At 42.9% G+C, this 12,353-nt stretch overlaps 1 protein-coding gene across 6 annotated transcripts in view; it reads right to left on the bottom strand.

Moving 5' to 3' along the window:
• The window catches only part of CCL28 (chemokine (C-C motif) ligand 28), a 49,487-nt gene that overhangs the window by 24,407 nt on the left and 12,727 nt on the right, over positions 1-12,353 (bottom strand). For 3 of the 6 annotated variants that reach the window (XR_824627.1, XM_010832796.1, XM_010832795.1), the window contains exon 2: positions 9,954-10,056. Coding sequence is in view for 3 of the 6 variants with exons in the window: in XM_010832796.1 (XP_010831098.1) it covers positions 9,954-10,056 (103 nt within the window). In the remaining 3 variants the exon portion in view is untranslated. The other 3 variants (XM_010832797.1, XM_010832799.1, XM_010832798.1) reach the window with 3 other exon arrangements.

Below are 12,353 nucleotides of genomic sequence, written 5' to 3'. Positions count from 1 at the left end.
TGAAAAGCAGAGACATTACTTTGCCAACAAAGGTCCATCTAGTCAAGGCTATGGTTTTTCCAGTAGTCATGTATGGATGTGAGAGTTGGACTGTGAAGAAAGCTGAGCGCCGAAGAACTGACACTTTTGAACTGTGGTGAAGACTCTTGAGAGTCCCTTGGACTGCAAGGAGATCCAACCAGTCCATTCTGAAGGAGATCAGCCCTGGGTGTTCTTTGGAAGGAATGATGCTAAAGCTGAAACTCCAGTACTTTGGCCACCTCATGCGAAGAGTTGACTCATTGGAAAAGACTGTGATGCTGGGAGGGATTGGGGGCAGGAGGAGAAGGGGATGACAGAGGATGAGATGGCTGGATGGCATCACTGACTCGATGGACGTGAGTCTGAGTGAACTCTGGGAGTTGGTGATGGACAGGGAGGCCTGGTGTGCTGCGATTCATGGGGTCGCAAAGAGTCGGACATGACTGAGCGACTGAACTGAACTGACTGAATAGTTGTACAATTCTGTGAATGTACTAAAAATCACTGAATTGTACACCTTCTGTGTTCATTTTTGTTTTGGCTGTGCCTTACAGCTTGCAGGATCTCAGTTCTCCCACCAGGAACTGAACCCAGACCAAGGCAGTGAAAACCCTGAATCCTAACCACTAGACCACTGGTGAACTCTCTACATTAAATGCCGTTTTTTCTTGGCCACTCTGAACTGTGAAGCAAGGCCCATGACAGTAAAGCACTGAATCCTAACCACTGGACTGCCAAGGAATTCCCTATTTCAATTATTTTTAAAGGGCAATGGGAGAAGAGAACACTGGTTCTCCTCACATTTATTAATGCATTGATTTCCTGAAACTAATAGTTCCTTTCTTTAGCTACACTGTGCTGCTATTCTCCAAGTAAAGTTGTTTTAATACCCCAAACAAGGTTTTGGGCTTATTCATGTAACTATCCATTCATTCACCCATCTTACTACATAAAAATTATTATGTGAATTCTTATAAATGAAATACTGTCTATAGCTATGTCTACAAGTTCTTTTATATTGAATCACTATGTTAGATGCTGGGAGTAGAAAAATGAACAGTTACTATTACACAGAACCCTCTATTAGTTGTCACTGACTCTTTGTGACCCCATGGATATAGCCCACGAGGCTCCTCTATCCATGGGATTCTCCAGGCAAGAATACTGGAGTGAGTAGCCATTCCCTTCTCCAGGGAATCTTCCTAACCCAGGGATTGAACCTGGGCCTCCCACATAGCAGGCAGATTCTTTAGCATTGAGCCATCAAGGCAGCCCCAGTTGTGACCCAGGCAACTGTAAAATCTTAAATGGACTTTCAACAGCTATGTGGGAATTAAGAATCATAGGTGAACTTATGTGTTTAAGAATTTGAGTTATCTGAATGCTGACATCAATTAAAAGCACAGTTTTAATCCAGAAAAGCACCAGGGACCTATAGGTACTTAATAAACTGGATGACATTTCTCAGATATAAAAGTAAGACGGGCTCACCTGGAGATCACTTAACCTATCAGATTAACTATCAAAAGACAAGAGGCAGGCAAGCATATTTGGTGTTCGTAGATGTGACTGGTGCCCTAGTGAGGCACCTGGAAATACAACAGGCCAAGAAAGACAGAATCCTTTGAAGAGCACACAAGTTAGGCAATGAAGCTTGTGGGATGGTTAGGGCTAGGGCTAAGGTAAGATTCTTGCAGATAACATCACGCCCCCAGAGGTTTTCTCATGCAGCTTCCTTTCAGAATATTTCCATTTTTAAAGAACAATCCATGTTTCCCTAGTGGTCCAGTGATCAAGAATCTGTCTTGCAATGCAGGGGACACCAGTTTGGTTCGATCCCTGGTTATGGGAAAATCCCATGTTGCCATAGAGCATCTAAGCCCAGGAGCCACAATTACTGAGTCAGTACTCCAGAGCCTTGGAGCCATGCTCCACAGGAGGCCAGCACACCACAGCTAGAGAGTAGCCCCGGCTCATCAGAACTGCCTGTACACAGCAATGCAGACCCAGCGCAGCCCCAAAAAGAACCATCGGGAATGTCCTCTGATTTCAACAATTCATATAACTATAAAAACATTTTTACTTTTGCATTTTTATATTTTTGCATCTATGCTCATAAACAAGATTAGTCTATATTTTAATCCCCTGAAGTCATCCTTGAATGTTTTGAGTGTTAACATTACATTAATCACCAACGATGCATCAGTTAGCTTTCTCTATTTTTCTATTATTTGGAAAAGTTTGTGTAAGACAAGAATTGCCTGTTCTTTCACTGTTTGGTAAACCTCTAAAACCAGCTAGGCCTGGTGTCTATCTGAAGAAAAGATGTTCAACTCTGACTCAGTTTCCTTAAGAGTTACGTGTTTATTTAGATTTTCTATAACCTCAATTTTGATAGCTTTCTAAGAAATTGTCCATTTCATTTACAATTTTTAATATGTTGTCCCTGAAAGAATTCAGGGCACGTGACCCCAAAGTATTCCATTCTGGCATGTTGATTATTTTAAGTTAAAGTCAGAGAAACAGCAAATGCAAAAAGGGCACTCTGACCTTCCTAAAAGCAAGATACAAAACTTCCAAGTAAGAGGTACTCTCCCTGCACCTGGGGAAGAAAGAAATTTTCAGCATTTTCCAACATTCTGGGTGAAATGAGATGGTGTCTCCATGAGACATGAAGTTGCAGCCAAGGAAAATCTGTACAAACTTTGTGAAACTATGTCGCTTTCCCATGCTTAACTGCCTTAGTTCAAGTTCCTTTGTTTTCTCACATTTTCACAAATTACCACTTTGTCCAACTTTATATAAAAGCCATAACTCAAACTGCTTCTTTGAGTCTTCATTTCCATGTGAAGGAACCCATTAAATAAACGTGTATGCTTTTTTCTTATTAATCTGTTTTTTGTTATAGGGGTCCTAGTAAAGAATCTAGAAGGATGGAAGGAAAGTTGTTTTTTCCTCTCCCCTACATTACACCATTATCTGTAGTTAAGAGTTCTCTTTCCATTATATAGTGTTTTGCATAGGCAGCTCCTGTGCAAAGTAACCGTTTAAAAACTTTGATCTAAATAATAAAGATAATTTATGTATAAATTTACAAATGCCATTTGCTTAGAAACTAAAAAAATACATTCAACTCATAGGCTAAATGCGAATCACAAAATATTAATTCTGGAAAATAATGGAAATGGTATTTATTATAATGGGTGGAACAGAGCTAAGTCTAACATAAGTGCATTTATTTAAAACACAAACAGGATAAAATAATTGAGCGTCAACCATAAATTGGCACCTGCCATGGGTGCTTGCCATCTGCTTCTACAAGGATTAAATCCTGCTGGGCTGCAGCTGCTGACCTCCAACACCCCCTGAAGGAGTTCCGGGTGGGGAGCAGAAATGAGGCACTCTGCTCAAGGAAACTGGCAGGACAGGTTTTCAGATAGATTTTCTCAGGAGCTGATTTTATGGGTGCAATTCTTGTAGATCCTAATATCTAGAAAAGCACTAAAATTCTTCATGGTGACAACTGTTTCTCAGGTCTAGCAGAAGTTGCAGGAGCCCAGGAGAAACTTTCTACAAAAACTATGTACTTGATTGCATGTAGTCCGTCTTTACCAAAATCACATACATACTCTCTTTCCCCCTACCTCTTTGGAACAGTTTCTCAGAGCCATCTGAGGTGCTGTCTCCCAGGGTACAATCCTCATATTGTCCCACATAAAACTTAACTGGCAACTCACGTTGTGCATTTTCTTTAATTGACAAGTGTTCCACTCATGTCCCTAGAAAAGCAAAATCAGAGGAAAAACTAAAACAAAAAATGGGAAAAAGACTCAAGCAGAACGGTGTCCCAACCTTGACGGCTGTCCCAGCACACGTATCTGTAGGCGAGGGCGCCACGGGTCCGCAGACTCGGTGCTGGAGCGGAGGCCCCAGCTCAGGGAAGGGGAGAAGGAGGGCGGAGCGATAGCCCTGGGCAGCGGGTGGTGCTGGCAGTTTGTCTGGGCCACGTCTGGCCGCTTTTCCGGCCTCTGCGCCTGCGCAACCTGCTGGGCGGCTTTCTGTCTCGGCCCGCATTTGGTGCCCGGGCACTGGGAGAGCACTGGGAGCGCACTGGGAGCGGACCCCGGGTCAGGGATAACAAGGACTGCGCCTGGAGGAGGGTGGCGTCCTGCGACCGGCGAGGCTACTCACAGGCCCACGGACGCCCGGCAGCGGAGCCTGCTCCTCCGCGGCGAACCCCGGGGATCTCAAGCACCTGCGCCCTCCGCCGGGACTTCGCCGCCTCTGCCCCGCAGCTCCAGGGGACGCATTTCGGCGTTCCGGGCAGCCCTTCCTGGAGCTGAAGGGGAAAGCAGACGTGTTGGGCATATCTTTCCTACCTCCGTTAGTTTTTTTTGGTTGCTTGATCTACCCGTTTCTGATGCACTTAGGTTAAAAAAAAATCTTAAACTGTTGTTGAGATTGTGTCAGGTTTGGGGATTTTTGTTTGTTTTGACAGTCTCCTTTTACAAGACATGGCTTGGGTTCAAATGCAAACGAATACTCTCCTCGTCGGGGTCCTTATTTCACTTAACCATCATTTACCATTAACCCGAGCCAGAAACTTGTGTGTCATTCCCTCTTCCTGCAATCCACAGCCAGTCACAGACACCTGTAAATTTTACTCCCTGGACATTTCTCAGATTTGTCTCCCTGCTTTTCGTCCCTGTCATCACTGCCCAAGTACCAGACCTCATCAGTTGGAAATACTGAGCATCCCAGTTGCCTCCTTGCTCCCAGTCTTGCCCTTTCCCTCCATGGATCTGAGGTCTTATGGCACCATGTGCTTTTCTGGCTTTATATATTTTATATACGTATACAATTTAGGGTTTATATGACTATGCCTTTTGACTGTGAACTCCCTCAGCGTATCTTTATACCCACGCCACATAGCACAGTGCCTGGCATCAGTGCTTTTCCTTTTTTAAAAAATAAGTTTTTGGTCAAGGTCTTATGTCCCAAGTGTCCTAAAACTGCACAGTGCTTTTTCAGAAGCATACCATCCTCCCACCCTCAAGTAATTAGGGGTTAATTCAATATGATAAGTCACTTGTATTCTATTTAGTATTTTAAAGATAATGTTATTAGTATATCATTAAAGGCATTATCTTTTATTACAGTGTTATTGCCAATGTTCCTGTTGGTTTGGGGTTGTCATCGTTGTTTCCAGAATTAAGTGTCAGAGAGTTGAATGGTTAATTTGCTACAAATGTCTGTCTCTGGTTTGACTTTATGTCTGTGATCCAATTTTGGTCACTAAGAGAAGGCTTTAAATATTTCCTTACTCAAGACTTTTTAAGATCAACAGTAAAACACTGCAAATTCGTGATATAACAATTAGATTCTGAGCTTTAAGGATTCTGTTACTGTAGAGAGGTGACCCAGCTTCCTCTCTTACTTAGATGTATGGTTACTCAAAGTGTGGTTCTCAGAGCTATGGTATGGTGTCCTTTGGGGCTTATTAGAAATGCAGTTTGGAAAACACCAATACAAATAACACTTTAGAGAACACAATAGAATGGAAACAGAGCAAAGTACATGCCATTGTTAGAGAAATAGTCCCAGGATAAAGCTGAAAATGATAAGAAAATTTCACTTGGCTTCTGTCAGTATCTCAAGTCTACAAGTACAATTTAAAAATGGCAATAGGTATAAAATTTTTTAAAGTGAAAAAAAAAAAAAACAGAATGATAGCAGTTAAATGTTCCAATTATAGTTGGTTGGGGACACACTTCTCCTTCTAGTGAATTTCATACTTTAATGGAGCCATATCATACTTCGAATACCTACAAACAAAGGTGTCCACTGCGCACCACATAGGCAAGAAGGACTCACTAAGCCATGATGCATGAAACTGCTGTGCCCAAATAAAGTCCTCCCAGATACTTCTTAGAGCCCCGAGATAATGTTTGTGTAACAGGGAATGAATGAAAGTCGGACACGACTTGGTGACTGAACAACAACAAATATATAAATATATATATATATATAGGGTCTATGCCTGGTTTATGTTTATACATCAAGTGATGTAGTAAAATAATTTAAATGTCATCATTAAGAATAAAGAGAATTTTTTTCTTTAAAGGAGTCCATATATGACTGAAATTTGAGACAGTTGCTACTGTATTATAAGAAGTCACTCTGCTTCTCTAGACATTGAAAAGAACATTTAAAAAAAAGAAATATGAGGGAAGTTTAAGAGGGAGGAGACATATGTATGCCTATAGCTGATTTATGCTGATATATGGCAGAATCCATCACAACATTGTAAAGTAATTATCCTCCAATTAAAAATAAAATTAAATTAAAAACAGAACAAAGCACACTGAAGGGCAAACTTGAAGAGAAACCAGAGGTTACTGGGCATGTTATGTCTGGCCTCTTGGGGACCACTCCTGGTGAAATGGAGTGTCCCAGTTTACAAGCACAGATGTATATTCTTGGCAACCCTCTGTAGTGAATCTGCTATAACTGAAACAAACAAAAGATAAAGTTTTCTTTCAGGATTCAAGCAGCAAGTCCCTAGCACGTATCTCTAATCAGGAGCCATCCTACTCTGAGAAGGCTGATTATCAGAAGAAACTTGAAGAAAACCAATTTGGGACTCAATGAAGCAAAATCCCCTGACTTGTATCTGCTGGACAAAGGTGGACATTTAGTCTTTAATGTAAAATAAAAACAGAAAGACCCACAAACCCTGGATTGTGGCTTTAAAGAATCTGGCTTTTGGCCACTGAATAATAGACATTTTTATGGAGTCAGAATTGATTTCTGGGAATTGGCAGCCACATCATTGGGGGTGGAGTATTGCCCTATCTTTGGGTAGAATCCAAGGCTTTTAATTATGGGTAAGTCAACCACTTCCTGATTTATACAGAACATTTGGGGAATGCCAGTTACTAAGCCATCACATCAAGATGGCCACTGTAGGCACCATTAAGATAATGGAACATTTAATGTCTTACAAAACAAAACATATTTTCCAAGTCTCAGACTGGCACAGGCCAATTCCTTATTTCCCTGAGCCCGAGACAATGGCCATAGTCAGTGTTCACCTCCCTCCCTCCCATCCTGACCTTCCTCCCAGCCTGCATTCCTTACAACCTCCAAAGGGCACTTGAGACACACAGACCCTTGAATGGAAGCTTCCTACAGAAAGCACTGGACAGTGACTGCAGTCATGAAATTAAAAGACGCTTGCTCCTTGGAAGAAACGCTATGAAAAAACCAAAGGTATGTCTAGTCTAAGCTGTGATTTTTCTAGTAGTCATGTATGGATGTGAGAGTTGGACCATAAAGAAGGCTGAGTGCCTAAGAATTGATGCTTTTGAACTGTGGTGTTGGAGAAGACTTTTGAGAGTCCTTTGGACTGCAAGGAGATCCAACCAGTCAATCCTAAAGAAAAGCAATCCTCAATATTCACCAGAAGGAACTGATGCTGAAGCTGAAGCGCCAATACTTTGGCCATTTGATGCAAAGAACTGACTCATTGGAAAAGACCCTGATGCTGGGAAAGATTGAAGGTGGGAGGAGAAGTGGACAACAGAGGATGAGATGGTCGAATGGCATCACTGACTCAATGGACATGAGTTTGAGCAAGCTCCAGGAGATGGTGAAGGACAGGGGAAAGCTGACGTGTTGCAGTTCATGGGGTTGCAGAGTCGGACACAACTTAGCAACTGAACAACAATATATATTGGGATGCATTTTTAAGGTTAACAATAATTAATACATGTCCCACCAAAAAAAAGGAAGGTACATCACTTATTTCTAAATGGCAGAAACTTGGAGCTTCTCAGACAATGTGATTTTCCTGTGACCCAAACTGCCGTGGGCTTCCCTGGTGACTCAGATGGTAAAGAGCCTGCCTGCAATGCGGGAGACCCAGGTTCAATCTCTGGGTCAGGAAGATCCCCTGGAGAAGGAAATGGTGACAGACTCCAGTATTCTTGACTGGAAAATCCCGTGGATGGAGAAACCTGGTGGGCTACAGTCCATGGGGTTTCAGAGAGTCAGACATGACTGAGTGACTAACACACAAACCACCTTAGAAGAAGCCCTGAGACTAACTCAGAAATTACAGTCACATCTCCTCAGCTCTTTCTTATCATCATCAACTGTTCCTTTTCAAACATCTCGGTGTCTTTTTGTCCCACCCTCTTTGCCAGAACTCATTGGCCTTGGATCTGGCAGGGCTTTCCTCATCACCCTGCCTCCTCCGCCTGCCCTTCCCTCCCTCCCTCTCCTGGGGGAGTACTGCTGCTGCCTGTGCCACAGGGAAGGCTAGAAACAGTCCAGGAAGCGGATGGGGGAGACATGTACACTTTTATTTCAAAGCTTCATGTGAAAAAAAAATCGTATTGCCAATAATAGGAATGAAGCCTTCCTTAGCTGGTAGACTTTTGAGAAACAATGGATCTGAGTCCTAAAATCTCAATGGTGAAATTTTCTGAAAAATTTACAGAAATATAAAATGAAAAACTTTTTGCCTTGATAAAATGGAAGGACAGAGGGGAAGAACTGTGCTCATTAGTAAAGCTCTGCACATTGGGGTGCTATATTGGGAGTCCCTAAGCAAATGCCTACAGGAGCCGAGCAGTTAATGGGATGTTAATAGCCAAGCAATTAATAGGATGTCCTTCTCTCTGTCTGGAGGACAGAGGCTAGTTTGCTTTAGCAGGTTTTTTTGTTTTTTTTTTTTGCTTTTTATATTGTATTGGGGTATAGCTGATTAATAAGCAATGTTGTGATAATTTCAGGTGAATAGCAAAGGGCTAGTATGCTCTATTCATTCTTGCCAGAGAAAGTGGAACCAGTGTTGCCAGACCTGATATTTCAGGAGAAGCCCTAAAATCCAGTTTGTATGTGTGTACACACAACTCTGTGTATGTGAAACCTGTCAATTTAAAATGTTGCCTGAAGTTTTCAAAAAGCAGACCAAACAAAATTTACATTTTACCTCTGTTCTGAATTTAGAGAATCTATTCAGGGTAAAGTTTCAGAAAAGAAGACAGTGGAAAAGAGTTAAATCAATCAAGTATTAAATACCTATATTTAGGGTTTCCTAAATACAGTAGAAAAGATTGCCTCCGGTCCAAACGCAGTTATAATCCTCATATGAGTGAGTGAGTAAAGTCGCTAAGTCGTGTCTGACTCTTTGCAACCCTGTGGACTGTAGCCCACCCAGGCTCCTCCATCCGTGGGATTCTCCAGGCAAGAATACTGGAGTGGGTTGCCATTTCCTTCTCCAGGGGATCTTCACAACCCAGGGATGGAACCCAGGTCTCCCACATTGCAGGCAGACGCTTTAACCTCTGAGCCACCAGGGAAGCCCATAATCTTCATATAGATGCCAGCAACTCAAAATAGAAGTTCTTTCTGATATAATTTGTATGGTTCAGTCTCCTTTATCCTGAGTCCCTTTTGTAGGATCAGACTGAAGTTTTGGTTTTCAGTATCCACAGGGCTGACTTTGGTCTGAAAGCTTGCAACTTGCCAAACCCTAAACCAGAGGTCAAGTCTATCTTTCTTCCAGAAACGTGCACACTTGTATTCAGTTTAGCAGGTAGAGTGAGGGGGCGAAAGCTGAAGACAGCCTTTAATAGGCTCTCCTTCAGCCTCTATTGGAGGATTTTCTAAGATAGTATCATCAAAAAAAGGAAGCACTACTCAAAATTGCACAGGTGGCAAATTACTGATATTCCTGTTCAAATGAGGTTCCTTTCTGAAATTGCCTCTTGGAGATGAAGGATTGAAATGTATGCCATTCTCATGTAGATAACAGGAAATTCCTGCCCCTAACTGCTGGCGGTACCTCACTCCTTCCAGTTCCATCTTGGAAGGCAGCCCCCCTCCTTCCATTGGAGGCTGAGATCCCCGGACCCCCCACTCACCTTCTGAGGGGCGAAAAGCCACACAGGCAGCCAAAGCCAGGAGGGCGAGTCCTGTCTGCTGCATTCCCATCTGCCCCAGAGTGCAACAGCAGCAGAGGTGAGTCTGTAAGATCAGGAAATGAGGCTAAAAGTGTCCTTGGGTGCAGAGAAAGAGCGTGGAGGAAAGCAAGCCAGAAAGCCCCGCCCTGGGAGGTGCCAGGGTACCTCTTTCTCATGTTTCTTTCCTTGAAACGGGCTCTTTCTCAGGACCAGAGCTGTTTGCAGCCACCTGGGGGTCAGGCGATGTCAGTGGTGATCTGCCATCTGGTGAGGTTCTTGTGAGTTTGGAGGTGTGCGCCAGAATTCGGGGACAATTAAAAACTACCTGCCTACATGCATTCCTGCACAGAGTTATAAATCAGAATTTTGGAGCAGAGGCCCAGGAATTTGAGTCTTAAGAAAAGCTCCATAGGTGATTCTGAAGGACACCTCTATTGAGAACCGCTGCATAAAGGAATCAGGGTTTTTAAGTAGCTTGTTGAAACTGAGCTTCTAGGGACAAAGGTGGCAAGTCATAAAAAGCATTATCTGGTGGAAAGATGGGAAAATTCAACTCCACTTTGGTCTTGGTTGGCAGCCAATGTGTTTCCAGTGAGGCTGTTAGCTTATTTAGGAGAAAGGTAATAGGACACGCAGAGGGGCTATGATTGGTTGAAAAAAAAAGAGCCCCAGCACAGGTGTGAGCAGCCAGGAGGAGTATGGGGCGGGTTCCAGTCCAGCCGTGTCACTGATCAGCTTTGTGAATAAACTATAGGGTAAACTGAGAGTGTTGGGTTCTACTCCCACCTCTTCTACTAACTGGTTGTATAACTTCAGCAAATGTTTTTAATCTTTGTGTAAATAAGAAATCCACTGGATGATCTCCAAAGTCCTGCCATGCTTCCTCTGACTGCACTGTGTCATGCAGTAGGCCCCCCTTTTTAATTAAACATATTTATTTATTTGGCTGTGCTGGGTCTTAGTTGTGGCAGGATCTTTTAGTTGCTGCATATGAACTCTTAGTTGTGGCAAATGAGATCTAGGTCCCTGATTAGGGATCGAACCTGGGCCCCCTGAATTTGAAATACGCTAACCCACTCCAGTGTTCTTGCCTGGAGAATCCCAGAGACGGGGGAGCCTGGTGGGCTGCTGTCTATGGGGTCGCACAGAGTCGGACATGACTGAAGTGACTTAGCAGTAGCAGTAGCAGCAGTCCAAATTCACACAAGCTACAAGTGTAAAATATATACACAAAGTGTTAGTGGCTCAGTTGTGTCCGACTGTTCATGGCCCTATGGACTACAGACCTCCAGGCTCCTCTGTCCATGGGATTCTCCAAGTAAGACTGCTGGAGTGGGTTGTCATTCCCTTCTCCAGGGGATCTTCCAGACCCAGGGATCGAACCTGGTCTTTTGCATTCCAGGCAGATTCTTTACAATCTGAGCCACCAGGGAACTCCTATAAAACACACACTAGATTTCAAAGATTTGGAACAAAGAAATATAAAATATGTTGTCAAAAACTCTGTGTTAATTATATGCCAAAATGGTATTTGGATATATTGAGCCTGGTGTTATAAAGTAAACCTGACATCTACCAGCAGATCAGTTTGACTGGAGTGAGGGCAAAACTCATGGCATTTCTGTCTTGAGAGAACATGGTGTGATTATTGAGTGCCTGTGTCTCTGTGTCAAAGGGTATTTACCAGGCAGACATGGGCCAGAACTCACTGGGAAGGAGCTTCAAGAGCGGGTTCAGACACACATGTAAGAAACAAACTTATGGTTGTGGTCATTTTCTGGTGTTTATTCCTGTTATGGAAATACTGCGGTAATCAGTTTTATGTTCTTTGTTCTTTGAGATTGTTCATCTCAAAATTTTCTTACATTCTTAGAAACGGAACTTCTCAAAGAGTATGCACATTTTTAATATGTACTGCCAGCTTGAAATATATGGGGAAACAGTGGAGACAGTGTCAGACTTTACTTTTGGGGCTCCAAAATCACTGCAGATGGTGATTGCAGCCATGAAATTAAAAGACGCTTATTCCTTGGAAGGAAAGTTACGACCAACCGAGATAGCATTTTGAAAAGCAGAGACGTTACTTTGCCAACAAAGGTCCATCTAGTCAAGGCTATGGTTTTTCCAGTAGTCATGTATGGATGTGAGAGAAGGACTCTAAAGAAAGCTGAGAACCAAAGAATTGATGCTTTTGAACTGTGGTGTTGGAGAAGACTCTTGAGAGTCCCTTGGACTGCAAGGAGGTCCAACCAGTCCATTCTAAAGGAGATCAGTCCTGGGTGTTCTTTGGAAGGAATGATGCAGAAGCTGAAACTCCAATACTTTGGCCACCTCATGCGAAGAGTTGACTCACTGGAAAAG

Source organism: Bison bison, unplaced genomic scaffold, assembly GCF_000754665.1.
Source record: "Bison bison bison isolate TAMUID 2011002044 unplaced genomic scaffold, Bison_UMD1.0 scf7180017862275, whole genome shotgun sequence".
Classification (NCBI taxonomy): domain Eukaryota; kingdom Metazoa; phylum Chordata; class Mammalia; order Artiodactyla; family Bovidae; genus Bison; species Bison bison.
The sequence above is the reverse complement of the archived record's forward strand: the minus strand, read 5'-3'. Positions and strand labels throughout refer to the sequence as shown.